Source organism: Ceratotherium simum, chromosome 14 (assembly GCF_057802395.1).
Source record: "Ceratotherium simum simum isolate JZ-2026a chromosome 14, ASM5780239v1, whole genome shotgun sequence".
NCBI classification, from domain to species: domain Eukaryota; kingdom Metazoa; phylum Chordata; class Mammalia; order Perissodactyla; family Rhinocerotidae; genus Ceratotherium; species Ceratotherium simum.
In genome coordinates this window covers 55,779,768-55,805,765 of record NC_141913.1, presented here as the reverse complement: position 1 = coordinate 55,805,765, position 25,998 = coordinate 55,779,768, and the positions used below count along the sequence as shown (strand labels likewise).

Below are 25,998 nucleotides of genomic sequence, written 5' to 3'. Positions count from 1 at the left end.
GAAGAAATAAATTTTTAAAAAGATTATGTAAAAAAATAGATTAAAATGTATTCACACACATAAACTATAGAATTCTATAGTGAAAAAGAATCCCAACACGTTGCCTATGAAATTGCATTTTGGTAAAATTTAGGTTTGAATAACGGCTGATATATAAAAATACATAATTTTATTTTAAATGGCCAAAAGCGATAACAAGGTGGAATATTTATTAAACTAATTGCTACGTCCAGCAAAGATACTATTATTGAATCTGCAGTTACATTTACAAGGGCATTTTTACTCTAGGGCTGGATTAAGACATCCAAAGGAATAGATCGTGTCCCAAAAGGCCTGGGACACAAGATTAAGGTCCCAACCACAAGAATAGTCTCAAAGGGGCTACAAATTGGACAAGGTCTGGCGAGAAAGGGTAGCTACACTCAGGAGAGATAGTCCTGAGGGATAGCGAGACCCCAGGATATGTGCGGGAGGTTGAATGGGTCATCAGCCCGAGAAGGACCGAAACCTTCCTTTCTCAGCCAGGGACGTTTTAAATGGTTCTAGTTTAGGGAAGGCACTAATAATCCAAGTACAGCAATTAGCTTGAGCCCGGCCGGTGGAGGTAAGTGGAGAATGTAGCTGCAGCAGGAACCTGAGGCTCAGAGATGGGGTTTCTGACATGAAGCAAAACAACATCTAGTGAGGAGAAGTAAAGAAACAGAAAACAAAAGGATGATGAGCTCTTCAACCAGGTCCTTGATAATTTCCATCTTGTAATAGGACAGATGGAGAACTGGTTTTAAGGGAGAACCATACCGAACAACTGACATATCTGCTCAGCTAAGTTTCCCTTGTAATCAATTGGAATTTTTCTTTGAATAGGCGTTTGGGATTTATGTATGAAATAATTTTGTGCATCTAGTACACAGTGAACATTCAGTGTGTTGTGATTGCATAATATAAAATGCATCTTTTGTATATTAGTCACTTAGAAGAAATTTGGGAAATGTCTATTGGATGCCAGTTTCTTCTTTTTTCAAAGAAGGGTCCTGGTAAGTTTTAGTTGTGAGCTGATTGCTGAACACGCTTATCTCCTCTATACATCCACTTATCCCACTATTTCAGAAGTTGTGGATTTGAAGGTTGGGTTAAAAGAAAGAATGGGACATGGAACTAAGTATTACACTTAAATATTTGGAAACCAAGAGATCTATAAATATTAAAATCCATCAGGTTTTTCATGGGGAGAGGTTAAATTTTATGATAACTCCAGCTATGTGGGTGGGTGTGAACTATACTTTTACCTTCTCTTCCTCTAAATCCAAGCGTGGCTCTCAAGGAGAAACCCCACAAAAAGAAAGGCATTCTTTAGCTCTCTGGTGACATCCCCAAATTTCTTAATTTCAATTCCAGGGTCTTTCAGAGAGTAGAGACTTAAATATTTGTTAAAAGTTCATGAATTGAAATGTTTAGATATTATTAAATAACTTAAAGAAAATTAATAATTACAAACATTTATATATAATATATGAACTGGTTATGTAATGATTAGTAATAGCTGTAAATAATTGGACAATTTATTTACCATTTTGAATTTCTTAGCTGTTTCTATCAGCCAGTGATTCCATATAGTAAAACTCACTCTATATACAACTTACTGGTCAAAATAACTTTAAAGATTTAACTGAGATTATTTTATGTCAAGAGAATTCATTTTGTTCCTCAAAATGTCATGTGATCAGAAAACCCAATATTTATGGAAGACTGTTTAAATTAAATGTATTATGGCAGCTAGTTCATTAAAACACCCAAACTTGGCTGTCTCATCAAGTGTGGGAAGTATCTTGTCCCGTTGGTGACCTTTATCTCCTTATTTGGCTATCATGAACAACCACGATTCCTGCATCCTGACCTCAGATTCATCACGGTGAGAACAGAGACCACTATACCTCCAAACTCAGGTTGTCCCAAAGACTTTCCTGCACACTGTGCTGGTGTCAGTCTGGGCAGGACTACGTGATTCTACAGCTCCACAACATGGAAGAATCAAGAGGCCAGTCTCCCAATCGGGCAAACAATCCCAATTCCAAGTGGTTCTCTTGCCTTTCACTTTCCTCCTGCTTGGAGGGGGGTGTTCCCCCTCCTTTCTGCCCGTCTCCCATGAAAGACCTTCAAAAAATCCTCTTCAGTGAATTTTCCAGCCTGCTCTTTAGAATGCCATGGTGCTTTTCACTCATTATACACTGCTCTGGGCCTGCAGTACACTTCTGAGACCACAAGCAAGTCCCCTTCTGTGCTCTGTATTTTTAACAATTGCTACATCCCAATTAAAAACATGAAATTTTAATATTAATACTAAATTAATAATTTACTAATTGTTATTTAGTCAAAAGCCAGAGTCACTGGTCTAATATTAAGCATTAATGAATAAGTCCACAAAAATCTGGTATTTGAAAAACCGAACATACTCTGGGATGGGAGTGTTGGAATTTATTACTGAGTATTCATCTCAATTTGGAATCTTGGTTCATCGAGTTGCTTCATACAGTCTGCTTTTTTTTTTTTATAGTTATATGAAGTGCTAAAAAAAAAAGTTAAACAGAACCGGATATTACTCATAAAATAACGAGATATTTCAAGATCATTCTGAACTTCATATTCCCATCTTTGAATTTCCACAATATTGGGATATGGCAGTGGTCAGCCTTCAATTTCAGCAGCTTTAGAAATGGAGCCACACTGAGAAAGCTGATATTTGCACATTTAGATACACCCTGAGATCTGTATAATATAATTAATCCAGCAATGAAACAAAGCATGATTTATGCTTGTCAAAATTGGTGGAACTCTTCAGAAATTGTGACTCCATTTCCATCATAGTACTGACATTTGTCAAAATGTATTTTATTATAATGTGGCAATGGATCCAATAAATTCAGTTGCCAGCGGCCATCTGCTCAATGGCCACTGGGAACTGGAGCCCTTGTATTTCTTGAATCAATTGGCATCACTTAAAAAAAAAAATCCCAGCAATAGTTTTTAATTCCTCAGCAATTTCTTTCTTTCCTTCTTTTTTTTTTTCCTTTACAAAAAATGACCTTTGATAGCATTTTATCTGCATTTCCAAGTAACTCATGTTCATTGTAGTAAATACAGAAAATCATTTTAAAAAATGAAATAAATCAGGGCCGGCCCCGTGGCGTAGTGGTTGGGCTCACATGCTCTGCTTCGGCAGCCTGGGCTTCACGGGTTTGGATGCCGGTTGCAGACCTACACACTGCTCATCAAGCCATGCTGTGGCGGCATCCCACATACAAATAGAGCAGGATTGGCACAGATGTTGGCTTAGGGACAATCTTCCTCAAGCCACAAGAGGAGGATGGGCAACAAATGTTAGCCCAGAGCCAGTCTTCCTCACCAAAAATGAAAAAATAAAAATAAATAAATTCAACTGCTACGATACCTTACAGAGATAGTCTCTGTTAAAGAAATACTGTATTTTAAAATACAAACATTCACATATAATTCTTATTATATCAAATACAAAGTATTAAACCCTTTATATTGCACTTATTATAGTTTAAGAATTTTCATATGCTATTAAATATTCCTTGGGGATATAATTTTTAATAAATGCATAATATTTCACTGTATAGCTATGCCATATTTTATTTAATAATTATCTATTCAATTAATATTGAAGTTAAGCCAACTTTTGTCTAATGTAAATTAAGCTGCAATAAAATAACCAACTTTCAGCTTAATTTGCTGAATAATTCATTGATTTGATATTGAGTTACAGGGTTTACTTTATTCTTGTGTATAAATTTTGGATCATTTTAATATTCTTGATTATTAACTTGCATTGGGTACTAAAATCTGAATCATTAGATTAAATGCCATAAACTCTTTTAAGAATCACACACTATCAAATTTCTTTTCAGAAATTCCTTACCAATATAAATTCCAAATAAAAATATATTTTATATATTAGCATTTATATAAATTTATATAAATATATATTTATGTTATATATTTATATAAATAAATTTATATAAATGCCAATAAATAAAATCTGGCAAAAATTTTATGTAAAAAACTTTTGTATAAAAATCTGGCAAAGGATTTTTTTTAAAAATTAGGTTTACTGTTTCTCTTGTTGATTGTGAGAATCGTATAATGCTAGGAACTTTTTCTACCATGTTAATGACAAATACTTCATCTCAGATTTATCATTAATTTTGTTTATGGTATTTATTTAAGTCCAGAAAGTGGAAAATAGTTTTCCTTACTTTTTCTAAGTTGTCCTTTGTTATTGAAAGAAGGTTAAATATTATCCTACACTTCTCATAGCAGTTTTAGCATTTTATTTTTTACATTAACTGGCATATTGAACTATATTGAAACATAATGAAATATTCATATCTTACTTATAATGTTCTTTCAATTTTGACAACTGCACTTCAAGACATACCATTTTTCTGTCACCTCAGAAAGTTCCCTTATGCTATTTTCCAGCTGCACATGCCCCTAGAAGCAACCACTGATCTGGTTTCTAACACTGTCGGTTATTTTTGCTTATTCTAGTAGGCTCTTGAAAGCTGGTAGCCTCCAGCTTCAACAATCACTAATTTATTCCCAGTTTGTAGCTTTCCATTTTTATTTTTTATTTATTTCCTTTTTAATGTTTTGATGTTACTTTTTTTAATGAGCACAAGTTTGAATTTTGATGAAGCCCAAATTATTTCTTTTGATAGTTTGCTTTCAGTGTTCTATACAGAAAATCTTAGCCTATCCCAAAGTTGCATCCATCTTAAAGTGATGTTTGAGTATGGTGTGAGGTAGGGCTTCAGGTTCATTCTTTCCCATATGGATATCCAGACACTTTGTTTATTAAAGAAATTTTCCTTTTCTCATTGAAATGACCAATAAGTTTATGAAAAAGGGCTTGGATGTCCACGTCAAAAATTACTGACCCATGTATGTGTGGATCATTTTCTTTCAATTCATTCTATTGACCTCTTTGTCTATCCTCTGTCTTGATTGCTGTCACTTATAATTAGTCCAGAAATCAGGAAGGGAACTCATTCCAACTTGTTTCTTCCTTTTCAAGATAGTTTGGCTAGTCTTGGTCCTTCCCTTCCAAATGCATTTTAAAATTACCTTGTTGAGTTCTAGAAAAAAATGTCTAGCTTTATTGGGATTGTGTTGAATCTATAGGTTAATTTGAGGAGAACTGATATCTTAACAATATTGAATATTCCAGTCATAAACATGGCTTATCACTCCATTTATTTAGATCTCTTTTAATTTCTCTCAGTAATACTTAGTTTTCAGTGTAGAGGTGTGGTTACATACTTTGCCAAATTTATCCCTTAGTATGTGATGTTTTTTGATGGTATTGTAAATGATATTTTTATTCATTTTGTAATTGTTCATTGCTAATATATGTGTGCATATAAATATTATATAGATTATTATATTCTGTATTATATAGAATTCTATATTATATAGATGATAATAATCTATATAATACTTATACACACACATACATATATACACAAATTTTTGTATATTATCTTTTTATTATGCAACATCACTGAATTCACTTAGTTGTAGTTGCTTTCTCATAGATTCCTTAGTGTTTTCTAGGTACACAATCCTAGCTTCTTATTTTTTTACCAATTTTTATGATTTTACTTTCTTTTCTTGTCATATTACATAAATTAGGCCTTTAAGTAGAAAAAGTAGAATATTGATTAGGAGTGGTGACAGAGGATATCTTTGTTTTATTCCCAATCTTGTGAGGAAAGCATTCAATATTTTAGCTTCAAGAACGATATTTTCTGAAGGTTTTTCATCGATGTCCTTCATCAGTTTGTGGAAGTCCCCTTCCATTCCTAAGTTTTTGAGAGTTGTTTTCATAAATGCATGTTGTAGTTTATCAAATGCTTTTTATGAATCAATTGTAATGATCATATGATTTTATCCCTTAATCTATTAATATAGTGAAACATATTGATTGATTTCTGGGATTGTTTGCATTTCTGGCACATACCAATATTGATTAGAGTGTATTCTCTTTTTTATGTAATACTTTAGTATTCCACTTTCTAATTTTTAACAGGATTTTGTACTTATATGCATAAAAGATATTTATCTGCAATTTTCTTTTCTTGTATTGACTTTGTCTGGTTTTACTATCTGGGTTATAGTGGCCTCACAAAATGAGTTGTGGAATAATCCCTCCTCCTCTGTTTTCTGAAAAAGTTTGCACAGGATTGGTATTATTTCTTCTTTAAATGCTTAATAGAATTCAACAGTGCAACTATATGGGACTGGAGTTTGTGTATGAGAAGTCATTTAATAATTTTAATTTCTTTAGTGGATACAGGGCTCTTTATATTTTCTATTTTTTCCTGAGTCAGTCTGGGTAATTTGAATATCTATTAAGGGGTACAAATTAGGTTATTTTTTAATCCAATCTTAGAAAAGCTATGCCTTGATTAAAAAAAATTTGTTCAAATTTATTATCAATTTATTGTAAAATTAACACCTTATTTATATTGCCTTGCTTTATTTTGTATGATTCCTAACCATTTCCTTTATCTTTTAAATATTTTAATCCAGTTAACTTCAGAGACTTAAATTATACATTAGATTTTCATTTACAAAGGCTATAATCAGAGATAATATTTTGATTTTTGTCCCTTACGACAGATGGAAATTAAAAACACTTTCCCCCACACTTTCCCCTCCAATTTCAACATTTATTATATTATAATCTGAGCTCTGGGTAAGATATTGTCACTATTAGGATTTTAAACTGTGCTCAAAGAAAAATGTAGATATATTATATATTATAAAATATATTAGAAAAGTGAAAGGTTGAAAATTAGTGATCTAAACATCCATCTCAAGAGATTTGAAAAGAACCTGCAATTAAATCCCAAACTGTGGAGCAACTAATGAGTGATTAGTAACAGTGAATGAGAGCAGAAATTAATATAATTTAAAACATACTGAAGAGAGGTCTGACAAATCAGTAAATCTCTGATGATGCTGATTAAGGAAAAAAAGCCACAAATAACCTATAAGAAGTAAAAAAGGGTTTATCTATAGTGTAAACAGGTATTAAGAAGATAATACAAGGATGTTGTGATGAAATTTATGTCAATAATTTTGAAACTTGTAAGAAATAAACAAATTCCTCAATTCACTGGTAGATTTTTTGAAGCTAATTATAATTGACAGTTTATTACCCTGAGGTTTCAAACTTTAGTGCACTTCATAGTCACTGAGGTTGTTAAAATATAGACGTCTGGCCCCATGTCCCAGAGATGTTTACTTTGTAGGTGTGGGTGGGGGCCCAGAATTTTCTTGTTTAATGCGCACCTGATGTGAATGTGATGGGGACATTCACCAATTTCCCAGAGAGATACTGACTTTTCTGTTAGGCATTGTGCTACTTGCTTTCCATGCTGTATTTTATTTAATCCTCACAACATTTTTATGAGACGTGTCCTATCATTATTATCCTCGGGAGTAGGAAGCTGAGAGGTAGAGCATTTCACTAATCTGACCATGGCCCCATAGCTTATGAGAAGTGGAACAGAACTTGAAGATGTGCTAAATTTGTTTGGCAACTTTCATTCATCAGGCTCCATGTTTGACTTTCATGATCTACACTATAGTTTGTTTTACTGAAGCAAGAAAAAGAATGGATCATCAAAATGTGGGTATACCAAAAAATAAAATGAAATGACATTCAATTCATTACATATTGAATTCAATTAAGGTTTTCTTTTCTTTTCTTTTTTTGTGCGTGTATGTTTGTGTTTGTTTTCTGTCAAACGAGGACTCGTTTAACTCAGTTTCTGATCAAAATTTGATCTCTGAGCTTCCCCCCTTTTTCCTCTAGGCTAAATTGAAAGCTGGCAGAACTGATATGGTCACAGGTGTCACCAGAGGAAACAGGGGACCTCTTATCTGGTTTGTATGTACTCGTATCCCTATGAAGTTACTTTACTCTGTTTTCTTGTGATACGGTACCTTCTGCTCCCAGTTAGTGTCTGGGGTCCAATCTGGGCCTATAGGAACCTTGGGTACCCCTCCATGCCACACTCAGTTTTGAGACAACTGAGGATCTTTATCTTTTACGCCTCGCTGGGCTCTACTGACATCTCTCCACTATTCTTCCCAGGCTTGTCATCAAACCCAATACAGAGAATCAAATTCTAGTCTTTGCTCTTGAATTAACCTCCAATTTATATGAGGAGATATAACCATATGTCTGTCCACCCAAACTCCTGTGGAGAGGAGAAGGGCAAGGTATTTACTTCTCACTCTCCATAAATCTCTTATTTTCAAAGTCCCTCTTCTTGCCTGCAGCTGGGAGACACCAGTAATTCTGGATTCAGCATTCTCCTCCAAAGCTTTTTTTTTCTCATAACTATGAGTGCTTTTGAATGCTTTTGCATCTTTGTTCTCACTGCTTGTATAGGGGATGTTTCCAGGGCAAAGGAAACAGGACGAGTCCTTTGGTGTTTCAAGGTATTTGTTCCAGTATGCATTTCACTTTATAATGATATGGTTAGAGGCAGACACATGGATCATTTAGATTTGGCAGAGTGGTAAGAGAAGTACTATAAAACATCTTTGATTTCGCTGAAGCAAATATTGCAAAGAGAGGCAGAAATATATACAGCATTGACTTCTATTCCATTGTAGTGCAGACTAAAGACCAAATGGGGAAAGTGGTGATTTTAACCTGGCTTTTTAATTATATGCAGGGTCTATATCGATCAAATAATGAAATTAAATCTACGCAACACAAGGCTAGGCAAACAGCTATGGCCCATTCAAGACATTGTGTTGCATCCATGAATGTCATCTTATTCCTGCCAGGGTGGCTGCTCCCATCACCATCACCTTTCAGCTTTCCCTGTAGATAATCACCTTTGTTGGTTATATCAGCATTTTCAAATATGTGTTCACAGAACATAAGTTTCACAGGATATGAATAATTGTTATGTGTAGAAAGAGACACATGGGTAAAGTGAGTTGGGGAAATGTTGTGTTATACAAAGTTAAACAAGATTTTTACTATAGGACTTCTCAACAGCTTTACTCTGCTAATGGATATTGTGACCATCCTATAGGGTTGGTATTAGTTTCCTAGGGCTGCTGTAACAAAGTACCAAACACTGGGTGGCTTAAAACAACAGAATTATTATCCCATAGTTCTGGAGGCTAGAAGTCTGAAATCAAGGTATTGGCAAGGCAATGCTCTCTCTGAAGCCTCTAGGGGAGGATCCTTCCTTGCCTCCTCAAGCATCTGGTGTTTGCCATCAATCCTTGGCCTTCCTTGGCTCATAGATGCGTCACTCTAGTCACATGGCTGTCTTCTGTCCCTGTGTCTGTACATCATCTTCCCTCTGTGTGTATCTGCCTCTGTGCCCAAATTTCTCCTCTTTATAAGGACAGATTGTATGTCATATTGGATTAGGGCTCATTCTAATGACCCCACTTAAACTTGGTATCTCTGTAAAGACCCTATTCCCAAAAAGGTCACATTCTAGGTAATGAGGGTTAAGATTCTGACATATCTTTTTTGGGGGGAACACAATTCAACCCACAACAGTGTTATATAGTATTAAATTCACTCCTCTGATTCCCTCATTTTAGAGAGCATGTTGTAGTAGTTGTAGTATCTCCTGGAACTCACTTTGGGAAACACGAGAGTATGTGGATGGCATTTTAGAAGCTCAAACAGGTATGTGTAGGCTCTTTTCCCCATGCCAAAGTTGGTTTTGCTCAATGTTATCCTGTGGACAAAAAAATAAACCTGGAAAACTCTGTTATTATTGGTTATAAAGAATGTGTAAGAGTGAATATGGTTTACCCCAGATCATTTTTTAAAAACTGGAGAAAAGATCTTTAAAATAGGGAGAGGTTTATTATTATTATTGTCATTGTTTTGTCATTAACTTGTCATTTGCCACATGAGTAAAGTCCTGCTAATATTAGCTTTAACCACTGATGGACATTAAGAATATCAGAGGTGCCTGATTGAGAAAGCTTATTTGGGGGAATAAAAAATAATTTTAAGAAAAGAAGAGGGTAGGTTGCTCTGATTAGAATGGGTCATACCTATATCACAGTGCTTTCCTTTTATTTTTATTTTACCATGTGGTTTATTATAACTCAGATGGTAGATTGGATCATTTTTTCTCAATTCTTCACTTCCTCTCCATGTTAGATCAGATGTTCTAACCCATGTCACAGCCTCACAGGTGGAGTGTACTTTTGAGCCCCTTGACTTTGGGCTTGGCCATAGCTCTTTGCTTTGGCCAGTGGAATGTCAGTGGACATGACACATGCAGAGACTTAAATCGTGTTGTAAGTCTGGGCTTGCTCTCTTGCTCTACTGTTTTTCGTTTGGAGAACATGCGCTGGGTAGCCGTTAGTCTAAGGAGGATGAGAGACATCTGCAGCTTGGAGCCAGTCTCAGCAGCACCCAGCCTAAATCAGCTGAACCCTAGCCAAGCTGCCTATGCATGAACGATAAAGACACGCTTCCAGGTCTGAGCTATTGAGATTTTGTGGTGACCCATAACACAACATTATTTTTAAAAACAATGATAGATATACCTCACTTACAGGTTTGTCTCCCCTACTACTCTGTGAGCTTCTTAAAATTCATGATCATATTTTGTATAATTCTACATTTCCTCTGCTTAGTTCCTGCATATCATAGCCTCAAAATGTTTGATGAGTGAATAATGAATGAATGAATGACATACGAGGGTGTCTGAGTGGAACGCAGGGAGCATGGTTACTATAGCAACCTGGGTAAATAATTTAGAAACAACACTGGAATATTGCTTTGGTTCTGGAGAAAGGTTATACAGATTCTTAGGCTAAAAATGGGAATACATGCCAATTCTAGTCCCTTCATAAGCAGAGACACTAGGGCCTGGACAAAACCAAACCCTCAGATCTGACTCTGCATTAACCAGATGGCACAGTCTTAGGTTACTTTTCCATTTTGTTCCAGATGGCGATCTCTTGCATCAAGAGCAAATTGGGCATATCCTCTGAGTCCACTTCCAATTGCAACTGCCGGAATTTCCTGCAAGTGAGCTGCTTCTTGGTTATGATGCCTACCTCTGCTATTAATGATTAATATGTAACTTTTGTTTTCTTGAATTGATATTATGTATTATGAATCTTTTATAAACAACTATGATTCTAACACCATTCATTAGTATTTTCTAAGGTCAGTATAGGCTATCCTAAATACTGAAAGATGTGAAGATTCTGGAAGTTTTAAGAATTTGAAGTTCAAAATGTGTACTTAATATGCACTTTCTGTGGCACTGTTATCTGCAGTCTAAGAATAAGTGTGTGTGTGTGTGTGTGTGTGTGTTTGCTTAACTTCCCCTACACCATGTGAGATTCTGAGTCGATATGAAAGCAGCTGACAGCATTAGATAAAGACGATTATAGCAAAGAATTTAATCAATAACCACTTTTATCTCAGCAACACACATTACACCTTTAAAAATTATTTGCACAAATGTTTATTCTTAGCTAGTCTTGGAGTAAATCAGACCAAGCTGTCTGAAGAGTCAGAAAAACACTAGAGGAGAAGTAGCAATTTTGAATGTCAAAAAAAATGCTGTGGTCAAGACTGAACAGTGAGCGTTTCCTTGATGATAGGATACCGCAAGATCAACACAAGCCACAATAATGTAATTTATTGCATCAATTCTGCATGCATATGTATCTCATCTCTTAGGAGAAATTTCAAACTAAATCCAAGCACATCATTGATAAAATAGTAAAATAATGTTTCTGATGAAGAATAAATTATATAATTTAAGGAAAAAACCTGAATCTGTAATGACAAATGTTTCATAAAGTGTTTATTTCCACTCTGTATATATTAACGACTACAACATGTACTAGGAAGTTAAGGATTCTGTTTATTTTAAGAGGTGTTATGCTTGAAGAGACTGGAATAGTGATGGAAAGCCATGAAAGGATTGATGTAAAAAATAACATTGCTTTATTAGGTAGCTAAAACAACAGATACTTTCCTTACACGTAGTACAATGAATGGGTATACTGTCTAAGGAACAGGTGTGTCTCTAAAGCAATCATGGCGCCCAAAGGAGAGGGTTCAAGCTGGCTAAAGGGCATTCTTAGTCTTTACCATGAGATTTTATAGACTACTGGTAGTTATTTCAGGGGGGACCTAAAATGGAATTATCATATTTATAGGAGAATTTTGTTGATTAGGAAGGGAGAAAATCAGGATATGAAAGTAACAGATTGTGCCAATCAGAATGTGTGTGTGTGTTTCTCTCCCAGGCAGCATGTATACATATATACACCAGAATTTTTGAGCTAGCAATAGTAGAGTCTGCAATCTTGATATTCTGTAGAGATTTATGTTTTTTGTGTTCTCCGATGGTATGAATGACTATTTAAAAAACTTTTAGCTGGCCCTCAATGAGCCAAGAGGAACAGAGGAAAGGTGTTATGATCTGGACTTGAGGAAGCACTTTAAAGAAAGTGCCTGCAGACTCTAAGAGCCTGGAGCAATGGCTGTGTCCATGACCTTGGTACTCAGAGAGAAATTCACCCTAGTGGAAGGAGATTCCTGGAGACAGGAAATACTTCCAACCAAGAATTTTCCTTTTAATCCTAAACACTGAAGAGTCTTAGTGATCATGAGTGTGTTTGTGTGATCATGAGTGTGTGTGTGCGCGCCTGTGTGTGTAAGATTGCCGATTTCCCTATAGCGTACCGTGTACTCATAGGAGGTCATTTAAATGAACCAAATGCTACCTTCTCTAACTAAATAATTACTCATAAATTTTTTAAATATATTTTTAAAAGTACATATATCCCTTTGTATGAAGTTAGGATTATTAAACAAAATAAACCTAAGAAAAACATTGATGGCATTGGATATTGTTATAATTTCAGGTCTTCTCTAAAATATATGCAAGAATTATTTTTTGATTTCTTTGTTTTTACTTGTACTTAAAAAAACTTGTGCTTTTTTTTAAACTGAGCTAAGCATGAGAGTTACTCTTTATTTTCTATTATCTCATTTAACCATCATGACAGCACCACAAGTAGGTATTAGTTCATTTTCATACATTAGGAAACTGAAATCAGAAGAGAGCTGGTGACTTGTCGGAGCTAATTAAGGGGAGTAGCTTGCATTCAAGTCATGGCCTGAAAGTGTCCTTGGCAGGCTAACTCTGCTTGCGCTTCTATGTAGCTCTGGCATTCAATTCCATGTGTGTCCTATCCTAAAATATTTATATTACAAATTTCCTTTTTATATTCTAGGCAAATTACTCTGACACTATTATTAAATTAGAAATAAAAATTATAATAAACCAAAGGAATACATTATCCATTTAGATGAAAACCATATACAACCCCAAATCTTTAAAGTAAAAGCATATAATTCACACTAAACCAGCTGCACAATACTTCCACCCGCAGGCCTAGTTTATTCACTTTCTTCATACTTCCTTCATGTAGTACTTGACGAATGCTTATCAGTAAGAGTTTTTGCCTTCTTTTCTTACACCGTGAAAGAGCAGCATCCTTTAAGCAGTGTGGTTATGGAGATTCTGTACTTAGCACAGTTCTCAGAAAACAAATCAGAGAGATGCCGTCGAGAGAGTGTGGGAGAGGAACTGGAATACAAAAAGGGAGCTAGAAAAAGAGCCGCAGCAACACCTTTGTGACTTTCTGAAAACTATCAACATAGGCAATGTTTTGTGCACATGTATGTTCATCATCAGTGAGTGGCGAAAATTTGCTTTTTTCAGTTAGCGATAAACAAAATATCATGCTTTTTAATGAGCTACAAGACAGTGATGGTTGTTACAACATTATTAGTAATAACAAGATCATTATCATCAAGCACTATCTTGGTGCACTTACACCTGTGCTATCTAATTTATAAACCACAGATAATTCCAGAATTTCTTTTTAATAGTTAGTGTCAAGCTTCACCAACATACCTCCATCTTTTCAAAAACAACAGCTATCAAAAATTAGCAACATTGAAAAGTTTCTGTTTTCATACTACTAGATCATCTGTTGATGATGATTATTTTTAAAAATGAGAAAAAGGAGCTCACTACATTACTCTGATTTCATTATTTAGAGGTGCCACTCAAGAACATGCAGCATAAATTCTTAAGAGACATCAGAAATGCCTGTTAAATTAGAGATCAGTGTAGAAAGTACACAGTGTGTGTCACATCAACCTCCATTTTGTTATAATCTGAGATTTCAAACACTGTACTTTCTGGTTTGTAGTGTGCTATGGACTGAATTGGGTTCCCCCCAAATTCATATATTGAAGCCCCAACCCACAAGGTGATGGTATTTAGATATGGAGTCTTTGGGAATAATTAAGTTTAGATGAGGTCATGAGGGTGTGGCCCTCAAAATGGGATTAGTGCCCTTATAAGAAAAGACGTGAGAGACCTTGTTCTCTTTCTCTCTCTCAGCCGTGCGGGACACAGCAAGAAGGCAGCTGTTTGCACGCCAAAAAGAGGGTCCCACGGGACACCCACCCTGCTGGTACCTTAGTCTTGGGCTTCCAGTCCCCAGAACTGTGAGAAATTAATTCCCGTTGTTCAAGCCACTCAGTCTACAGTATTTTATTAAGGCAACCTGAGCTAAGAGATACTATTAGCCAAATTCCCTAACATATAGTGATAAATAACATGATAAACCAAATTTGTTAATTTAGACTCTAAATCTACAACAACTCTCAAAGAAGAAAATGTAGGAATGTTGTACCTTCAAAACCTTATATAATGAGTCAAGTTTGTCATTTATTTAGATAAATGCTAATGTCACAGAGCGAGACATCAGGAGACCTGGGTTGTATCTTAGTATTTTCTCTAGTTGCTATGCAATTTTGGGAAAGTCTCTTAACAACTGATCAGATTGGTCAGTTTACTTTCCTTTAAAAAGGACTGGTCTGAAACATTTCTGAGGGCCTTTCCACTTTGAAAGTTCTACAACTCTTGGTGCCCTTTAAAATGAAGGAAGGCAACTCACACTTACCATTCTGTTCCCGCTGCACTCCTGCCGCCAGGAGATCGGGCTCCCCAAGGCTGATGTCATTCAGCCTGGTCCCCAGACACTCCATGCAGAGATGTTTGCACCACTCCTCCGCCTCCAGCTCTGAAAAGGAGCACAGAGCATCCAAGTCAGGCCATGCTGCACAGGAATGATGGAGGAGGGACGCCTCCTAAACATTCTCCCAGGTAACTGGTAAGAGTTAAACATCTGCCTTAAAACAAAAAACAATAGTCAAGAAGTGAAAAAAAAAATCCCAACAATTATTTCTGATAGCTTGACATTATAACATTATATTTAAAGTGATTTTAAGTTATTCCAATTTACTTTATCTTATTTACAAATAATAATCTGAGAATATTTGTTTACTATCTAGTGTATTTTAGATTGATTTAATTTTTGAAGGGAAATTACTAAGAAAAATTAATTAAATATAAAATAAAAATATATAAATGAATAGTTGAAAAATGTCAGACTAGATTAAACAAATGAATGTTTTCCTGAGGGTGACTTAGATGTGTGTGGGTAGAAGGTCTGATCCCCAAGTCATTCTGAATTGCAGTGGATCATAAATCAGCAAGAGAATGTGATAACTTTTCTTCCGTAAACATCAAAAGTGGGCTATCTTTACTTTATAAAAAAATTTAAGATAGGATATTAAAAGTAACTTTCCCTTTTAGAAAACTCTAATTATCTAAGAAATTGATTAGATCATTCTCTTTTTACTTTCATTACCTTCCAAGTTTCTTATATTCACAAGTTGTTTTCTGCTTGAAACATGAGAACATCTCACACCCGCACAGAATCTTGTAGTGTCTACGCTTTCACAAACATGAATGAATTTGATTCTAATAAAGCCCTGTGTGGGTGAGGTGGCTAAGGGCCAGGGTCTCATGTCATATCATTGGTCAGCACCAAGACCAAATTGGAACCCAGGTCTTCCAGCTATTTTAATATGCAGAGATCGGAAAAAGAATATGAGGTTGAAAATTTTGGGCCAAGCCACCCCAAAATTTCTGCACAGAAATTGGATAAGAACTTTCTATTAACACCTGCCCAGAGAAGTTTCTGACTCTTCCCTGAAGCATAAATCTGCACCAGAACATTTTAACATAGATTTCCTTCCAATTTGTTGTTACTCTCTGGATGACATTCCAGCCTTTGCCTTGACATTTTAAACTCCCCAGAAAAAGTGATTTCTGTGACAGGTCTTCTTGACTCCAGGGATTTGAATACCAACTGCTCTGCCCAACGGTCAGCACCTTCAGACGTGGGTAATGGTTCCTTCCTGCGCTCAGTCACACTGCCTTAGCAACAAAAATCAATGAGATGTCAAGCCAGATTTGTCATTACTTTTAGCTTTATCAAGACCATAAAATATTGTTAGAAAGTAAAGAAAAAGAGCACGCAGTCTCCTACAGGGGACTATGCTAATGAAAATAATAGTTCCCATGTTCTAAGGTATTTTCTTTACAAAAGGTTATTGTTAGTGCCGTAGTGGAGTCCCACTCCTAGTGATCCTGTGGACAGCAGAGCGGAACCCTGCCCGATCTTTTGGCACCATCCTCTCCCTCTCAGGTGCTGTATCAGATAATGGTCCACTGCTGGTCATAGGGTTTTCATGGCCAATTTTTTCGGAAGTAGGTGACCAGGTCTAGGCTGGAAGCTCCGCTGACACCTGTCCACCACGGGTGACCCTGCTGGTATCTGAAATACCAGTGGCGTAGCTTCCAGCATCACAGCAACATGCAGCCGCCACAGATGACAACCAACAGACAGGTGGTGTGGTTCCCTGACCCGGAAACAAACCTGGGTGAGAGTGCCGAATCTTCACCACTAGACCACCAGGGCTAGCTTTACAAAAGCTACAGTTTGCCTACTTCTGGAACCGTCCTCTCAGTACTGCAAGACACACCATCTACGTAAGTCAAGGAGAAAGTAGATTCTCACATGAGCCTGGCCCCTCGCTCGGGTGGAGTCAGAGGCTGGGTCTGGCTGCTTAGGCATGTCCTCAGGAACCTAGAAAATAATCCTTTCCAATCACAAGGCCACTAATATAATAAAGGGGCACTTGCCGAGTCTCATAGCTTCCTCAAAAAAATCTGTTTTCTTCTAGGGAGGGAATGCTAGCCTTCACAAATAAACTTTACAGGAGCAACAACAGCATACATTGAAAATAATTGTCATCAGATATATGAGTTTTGATTTATAAAATTTAAAAAAGTTTTGAAAGCTTTTCTAACAACAAATCAAAATTTTAAGCCAATTTCCATGCTGTGTCTCTAGAAATCCTTGACATTTCTGCTAAGGGAGATAATATATTTTTCTTTTTACATTTTAATGTTTTGAATATTTCTTAACACTCTACAATTTAAAATTATCAGTAAAAGCACATACAATTAACATCTCATCTGCATGATTCTACCTGATAGTATTTCCAATACTCCATAGATGGAGATGAGAATATCTAATATGCTGTTTGAAGTAAAAATAAGAATGTTAAATATGACAAAGCACCTTTGTGCCAATGTTCTCTTTAAATACTAAGTGAGTGCATGCCCAGAGGTTGAAGAAATATGTCACTCACTCCTGCTAACTCTTGTCCTAGGATTTAAGGAGACAAAGAAAACAAGCCTGCAATACAGGGCTTCTAGGAAGCTGGAGCCACCCTCCCTTCAAGTAGAACTCAATGTGGCCTTTCTGTAAAGACCAGAGCCAGGGAGGTCTCCCATCACAGCAAGGAGAGGTGTTGGTGGGCTTCCACCAGCAGGTAACGATGTCTTTTGCAGCCAGTCCTAAGAATCGCAGTGCTTCCGCATTTTAATAGTGCAGTAGCATGTGAGAACAGAAATAGCAACAGTAATAAAAATAGAGTAGATATAGTCTACTCTATTACATTCAAGACTGAGCTGTAAGCTATGTCAGAAAGAGAGAGAGAGGGAGAGAAATGCCCCTGCAATTCAGATATCATCAAGGCTTCATTTCTTTTTTAATAAACATTTACTGTGAACTCACTATAAGCCAGGCATTGTGCTAGGAAGTTATAGGAAAAACACACAGCTTCTGTTCTCAACAATCTTAGAGTCCAGTGGGGTGGGCAGGTGACTTTGGTCTGTGGTGCCCTGGAGGGCTGCTGGCTGAGCCTGCAGGAACTGGGGAGCCCTGGCAAAGGCTGAGCAGCATGGGAGGAATCTGATCACAACCCTGCAGGACAAGCCGGAAGAAAGTGAGGGTGTGTGTGTGTGTGTGTGTGACAGCGTGTGTTAGTGTGAGAGTATTTGTGGGTGTGTGTCTGTGAGTGAATGAGTCAGTGTGTATAGGAGTGTGTGTTAGTGTGTGAAGTCATTTGTGTGAGTGTGTGTGTTAGTGTATCAGCGAGTGTATGTATGTGTGTGATATGTGTGTGTGTCAGTGTGCATGAGCGTGTGAGGGTATTGTGAGAGTATGTGTGTGACTGTGTGTGTATCTGTGTGTGAGAATGTGAATCCATGTGTGTGTGAGTGTGTGACAGTGTGTGTTAGTGTGAGTATTTGTGGGTCTGTGTCTGTGAGTGAATGTGTCGGTGTGTATATGAGTGTGTCTTAGTGTGTGAAGTCATTTGTGTGAGTGTGTGTCTGTGTGTTAGTGTATCAGTGAGTGTATGTATGTGTGTGATATGTGTGTGTCAGTGTGCATGAGCGTGTGAGGGTATTGTGAGAGTATGTGTGTGAGTGTGTGTGTGTCTGTGTGAGTGTGTTGGAGGACCAGGCTGGACTGAGGAGGGTGGCTAGGGCCTGAGATGGAAAGGCATGTCCAGGGTAGTGACAGTGACATCCTGTGAACAGCTAGGGATGGCCCTGAGTTCATGTAGTGACATCTGAGAAACAGTCAGCACTCTGTCCATTCTCTTCATGGTTTTGTAGGATTTAGTTCAATTAGACCAGCCCCAAACCTTCATCTCAGCACCGTTAACTTTTGTAGTCTGCAAACTTGATCTAACAGTTTTGCTGCAAATAAGCTGAATTTGTTTGAGGATTATACAAGGCTTTGTGTTTTTAAATGTGTTTTTGATAGTCACCTTTCAAATAATTATAGCTCTGCTTTCTCTTTGTTCTTTCTTAGGCAAACTCTATGCATTGAAGTCCTTTATTCTTTTACTGCATGTTAATTTATTTTGTCCCATCCTTATTTAAGCAGTGTTTTTCTCTGAATTATCTCCCATCTTTCACCTTTCCTATTTTATTTTTACAGGACTGAGGAGATTAAATACAAATGCCATCATCTGAGCTATTGCATTTTTAAATATTTATGTTCCCATAGACTCAGTGTCTTTTGTCGTTTATCTTTCAAAATTCCACCCTAGTCTACAAATAGTGTGTAAATAATTAAAATTCTTTATGGAGGAATAAAGGAATAAAAATGTTCTACAACATTTTCTGTTTTTCTCTTCATGGTGGAAGTGCTTTTTCATTAAGATGTCTTTTTTGGATAACCTGCAGCTATGCTCAAATTGTTAATTTAGGTAAATAACTTTTTCTCTAGAACAGAAACCCAAATAATATTTTCATTCTGTATAGGATCAGCTAAATGAAGAAATTCGGTTAACTTCCAAAAGAAAAACTGAAAGGTGTTAGGGAATAACAAGACAAATGTAGAAGAGAGACTAAACTAATTGAGTGAATTATGAGACAAATGGGTTTATTGATTGTAGGGAAAATGATGATCAAGGATAGTGCAAAATAGAAATACAGTCTAAGATGGGTGCCTCCTCCCTGAGTTTCCTTCCATCTCTTTACGGAATTCTGGGGAGAGAATGGCTATATCCCTTTGAATCACAAGAGGTCTTTACATAGCAGACCCTTAATCAATGCCTATTGAACAAGTGATTAAATTCAAGCTTTATTACTTTCACTAAATTTAGGTCTTAGGGTAATGACATAAAAGTTAAATGATCCAAAATGAGCTATATTTGAAAACAGTGAAAAAATTTTCATCACATATACAGAAAATAGGCTATCAGCTCAAATCATACAGCAGTGGGCCGGCCCTGTGGCTTGGTGGTTAAGTGCGCGCGCTGCGATGCTGGTGGCCCGGGTTCGGATCCCGGGTGCGCATCGAGGCACCACTTCTCCGTTCATCCTGAGGCCGAGTCCCGCATACAGCAACTAGAAGGATGTGCAGCTACGACATACAACTATCCACTGGGGCTTTGGGGGGAAAAAATAAAATAAATAAAAAAAAATTAAAAAAAAAAATCATACAGCAGAATTAAAAATAGCACTGAATCAGTTTCATGTTAATTTATCGTTAAGATACAGGTAAGATTAGTTTTGTGTGGAAATAATAAACTATTTTATTTAGTCTTCATTGGATTTGGCGTTTTAAACATAATCTTGGGAAAGTGTAGGTAAATTAGTCCTGCTATGTCTTCAGCACAACCAGTAATTCTTAAGTATATCTAATTCTTTCTTATCTTCTGTGCTGATTTGCTATGATTTGGTGATAAATGTTGTAATGTCTCCCCATGCAAACTATTGCTTAAAGAATACAAAGATCTCTCACTGTCATTTGAAATTTATAGAGCTATTAAAATACACATTGACAATGCTTTTCATTCTTGAAAACTGGCACCTCCTTGTTACTTAACTGGCCTTGTTGGTATTTTATGGACTTTTCTTTTTCTCTTACTTTTTCTGTAATAGGAAGACAAGAAGCCACTTGAAACCTGAACATTTGCTTCAGCAAAGATGGAAGAATGTGTCTGTTCAGCTCACAGGCAAGAGCCTTATCTGTTGAAGTCAGATTGGGAGGATTGATCAGTTTTGAAACAGGGAACTTCTAGTTTTCTTTTCTAAGCAGGAAGGGTGTTTGTTTCCTCTCCCTGAAGTGCCCTCACATGCTCCTGTCCACATTCCTTCACACCTGATAATCCTTTAACACTTGTTTCAAATATATCTTCTCAGTTTAGCCCCTTCAGACCCATGTTTGGATTTGACATCTTGCCTCTATATTTCTGCAGCACTCTGTACATTTATCATAGTCCCTATATATCACTGAGTTATTTGTCTGCCCTTCTCAACTAATATATTTGAGATATTGGAGTGTGGGAGACATTGATTTAGCCACTCTAGAGCCTAGTATAGCACCTGGGTATGGAAACTAATAAATAAATATGGGACGAGTAAGTAGATGTGATTTGCAGTTAATTCCCAGAAATTTAAGACACGGTCTAGAACCAAACGCAGATAATTTGGGAAGCAGCCACTTGCTGGATGTTTTGAAGTCTCTGTTCATCCCCATTTAAGTGGAGATTATAACTTTTGCTATTCACAGCTGGCTTATCTAGATAAAGGAGATCTTTGGTTAGGAAGGGGAAGGGAGAAATGCCAAATATGGTTTTCTACTAAACTTCAGTAGTTCTAAAATATCTCCCATTCAAAAGGTTTCTTATTTTATTAAGCTGTCTTTTTCTTTTAACCTCATTAGTGGTATTTATGCCAAAATGGAAGTCGTGTATAAATTCCCTTTGATTCTATATATGATAAACACTTGACCAAATTTTTATTTTCTCTAGAGATATGGCAACGAAATCTTAGAAAAGGTCAATGGAAAGGCCAAGGAAATGATTTACTACTTACCTTTCTTCCATAAGAAATTATGCACATAATCATAATTATTTTCCTTAATTTAACAGAAGGTTGATACATCAAATTTTTGGATTCAATGTAGAATGCCTTATTCTGCTACTTCTCTCTTTTTTGAACTACCGGAGTAAGGTTAGGCTTTCATATGTGGCCAAAGAGAAAACTGCGCCTCCTATCCTCCAAAGTAAGAAATCACAAGTAACAGCAAATGACAGAACCATCAAATGTGCTGCTCGTTAGCCTGATGAGAATTTGTTGCAAAATGCTTTAATATGGAGGTTAGTACGTGACACCAGAGCTTAAAACAATTCAGAGAAAATCAAAAAGAACACAAATCCACACTTATAGATCGTCTGAAAATGATGGCATAATGTGTGTGTCATGGAGATGGAAACAGGATGTTAAAACATCACAAGAAAGCAAGATTAAAAAGGATCCTTTGCAACTACACTGAAGCCCAGATGGAGAATGAGTGCATTTCTGTGATGGAAAGGTGGCATCAGGAATATCTTCCAATCTGTGGAATTCTTAATAGATACCAACATAATATTTGACGTACACATTGTAAGTTGCGTGCAAAAACAATTACGAAGCAGGGAACTTTTTGAGGAAGAGGTGCTGTCAAGAGCTTTCATCTCAGTCATGTTCTCATAAGGCCTAAAAGCAATTCCTTTCTATGCAGCAATGATGAGGTGCTTCGGGGTGGGAAGGGGAACATGAAAGAGGAGAGCTATTTGTTGGACTATGAAAATGCTGTAAGTGCTGTAGTTATCTAAGACTAAGTCTAAACCCATACAGAGCTCTAACACTGTTTCTCTATACATAGCCATATTTATTACAAAAACATTTGGACAATAGCTCCTACTGAGTATGGAATTGAATTTGGCCAATAACCCCAATAAGCCTGGAAGTGTATTCAGCCCCATAGTTTCCAGAATGGGATATAGCCTTGCCAACACCTTAATTTTTGCCTGGTGAGACTAGTGTTGGACTTCTGTCCTTCAGAACTGTTAGACAATAAATTTGTGTTGTTTTAAGCTGCTATGTGTGATAATTTGTTACGTCAGCAACTGAACACCAACCCAAATACAAAGGCCACATGGTCTATTCCACTCTACTAGGAAAACCTCGAAGCAAGCAAATTAATTTAATGGGATGTGATCCATGAAAAAATTATATATATGGAACATGATGTGATTAAATCTGCTTGAAGCTTGAGAAACAAAATAACCAGGGAGGATTTAAAAAAAGATTTCCTGATTATTAACATTGGGGTGGGAAAGTCTCAAGATAGAGAATGCAGAAACTGCAAGAGCTAACCCAGAAAAACAGCAGGGGAGACAGAGGAGGGATGCTGGCAAAGGGGACTGAGGGGGAGTTGGGGCAATCACCTTGAATCTTAAAATACTGAGAAAGGACTGGGTAGATGGGTACATATTCCGTAGAGAAGTGATGTGAAAGGATGCATGAGGTAAACAAAAACAAGCAGGTGTCATAGAAAGAGCAACTGTGATTTAAGGGGACACACTGGGTTTAGAAGGGCAAGAGTGACTTTCAGGCACTGTCTTCCACTTTCATAGCTTCTGAGAAAGAAAAAAGGCAAAAAGGAAGGAAGAAGTACCCTTCAGCAACTGGGTAACGGAGGAAAAGAGAAGAAAAAGCAGAAAATTTAGGGTCCTGTAAGACAGAAGGGTGCCACAATATCGGAGAACTCCCAATCCCTCCCCCGTCACTGAAGCAAACAGACAACACCCTTGCTACACTCCCTGGACCTTGTTAAACTGACAGAAAAGGGTAGAATAAAGCTAAGGCTCTTAAAAACACCCCAATCATAAGAATCAGCAAGGGAAATAAAAGTCCATAGAGAACTATTGCAGAAATTTAAGACATGAAAATTCATACAAATTCAAATCAATTTAGGAAAATCACCTCTTACCTCATCCTACTCCCCCAAAATGATAACACAAAGCAGAAGAAAATTGTTAAGTGTACACTCCAGAAATAACTGAATATATTCAAACAAGCATTTGTGGATATGAAAAATCAGCTTGAATTAGAAATTCAAAATCTAAGATTAGAAATGAACAAAAAAATGAGAGAAATGAAGAGTGGAATGAATCTAGGAAAGAATTGGAAGAAAAATACAAAATCAACTCAGAAATGAAAAATAAATTACAAGGTGTGGTTGGGGGAGGTCATCAAGAAGATATGACTGCCAGTTGACCTTCCAGCTGGACCTGGGCAATTGGAGGCTCGCCCCCATCCTTGGAATGTTCATTCTCCTTGCTTTCCCTGTTCCAAGAAGTTGCTCCAAGGATACAGCCTTGAGATAGTAATGTGTTGTTGAGACTATCTGGACTGAGTATGTGACTGAACCCAGTTAAGGCCTCTCTATACACTTTTAAGATTCTGGCGGGTCAGTGCAGAGATCTACTTGTCTTGCGGCCACTCAAGACAAGCCTCTATGTAAGTTCCCTTGCTTATTAAACTTGCCACCTACCAGTCTGGAGTGGGCTGCCTCTTTCTTTCATCTCTCCCTGCCCTCTGTGTAAGGGGGCTAGTTTTAGATTACACCAGGGAACTCCCGGGGAGGTTGCATAGCTCCAAGTGCTTAAGGAAGAATAGACTCAAATGATAACTTGACCAAAGTTTTCAATGACTCAAGTGAGGCATTGACCAAAGTAAGAGAATAAAACTGTCATAAAGAAGTAGAAAGAGTCAGAGTGACGTAGTGGAAATGGATAACAGGCAGAGGGGTAATTGTAACTTGGACCAATGTATGAGAGAGTGGGCCTGGTGGTGAGGAGCCCCGTTTAGATTTAGGATATATTCATGAGAACTCATGATATTTGCAAGTTTGCAATATTTGCAATATCTGGAGTATGAGGGAAAGAGAGAAATTAACGATGAATACAAAGTTTTTTCCCTGTGCAACTGGGAGAATGGAATCATCTTCTCGTGAAATGGTGAAGACTGTAAGAGGAGCAGATTTGGAAGAAAATAAGAGCTCAGTTTTAGAAATAAATTTTAGATGCTCATCAGATACAAAAGCGGATAGATGAGTAGGCAGTTGGATATATGAGCAGAGGTGTTCAGAACAGAGGTTCAGATCAAACTTGTAAATGTGGAGTCAATAGTGTACAGAGATCATTTAAAGCCATGTATCCATGTGCGATCACCAACTAATTTAAGTACATAGAAAAGAGAAGACATTTAAGGGCTAAGACCAGGGACTCTCCCACTATTGGAGATGTGGGCAAGGAGGAGGAAAGGAGGCTTAGAAGTAACAGATATTTGAGGAAGAAGAAACCAAAAAGAGTGTAATATGCTGGAAGCCAAGGACAAAAGTGTTTCAAGGAGGAGAGCATGACTTTATTTTATTGGTTTTTTTCCAGCTTTACTGAGGTATAATTGACAAAAAAATTGTAATATATATATAAAGTAAACAATGCGATGATTTGATGTATATATACATTGTGAAAGGATTCCCACAAATGAGTTAATTAAACATCCATCATCTTACATATTTAACTGTTTTTTTTTTTAAATAGTGAGAACACAAGTTCTACTCCGTTAGCCAATTTCAATTATACATTATGGTATTATCAACCATAGCTACCATATTGTATATTAGATCCTCAGAACTTATTCATCCCATAACTAAAACTTTGTACCCTTTTACCAACCTCATTTCTCCCACCCTCCAGCCCCTGGAAATCACCATACTCCTCTCTGTTTTTATGAGTTTTACTTTTTTTTTAATTCCACATATAAGTATTTGTCTTTCTCTGTCTGGCTTATTTCATTTAGCATAATGCCCTCAGGGTCCATCCATGTTGTCACAAATGGCAGGATTTCCTTCTTTTTTAAGGCTGAGTAATATTCCATTGTGTGTGTGTGTGTGTGTGTGTGTGTGTGTGTGTGTGTATCACATTTTCTTAATCCATTCATCTGTTGATAGACACTTATGTTTTTTCCATACCTTGGCTGTTTTGAATAATGTTGCAATGAACATGGGAGTACAGATATCTCTTTGAGATAATGATTTCTTTTTCTTTAGATATATAGCCAGAAGTGGGATTGCTGGATGATATGGTGATTATATTTTTAATTTCTTGAGGAATCTCCATCCTGTTTTCCATAGTAGCTGTACCAGTTTACATTCCCAAAAACAGTCTACAAGGGCTTCCTTTTTCTCCACATCTTGGTCAGCATTTGTTATCTCTTGCTTATTGCATATATGATCAATTAATTTTCTACA

The 25,998-nt window shown here is 36.8% G+C and overlaps 1 protein-coding gene across 1 annotated transcript in view; it reads right to left on the bottom strand.

The window, feature by feature from the left end:
* DOK6 (docking protein 6) overlaps positions 1 to 25,998 on the bottom strand; it is a 382,532-nt gene that overhangs the window by 146,705 nt on the left and 209,829 nt on the right. The window contains exon 4 of the mRNA XM_004422628.3: positions 15,100 to 15,219. Within this exon, the coding sequence (XP_004422685.1) occupies positions 15,100 to 15,219 (120 nt within the window). The remainder of the gene's footprint in view (positions 1 to 15,099; positions 15,220 to 25,998) is intronic.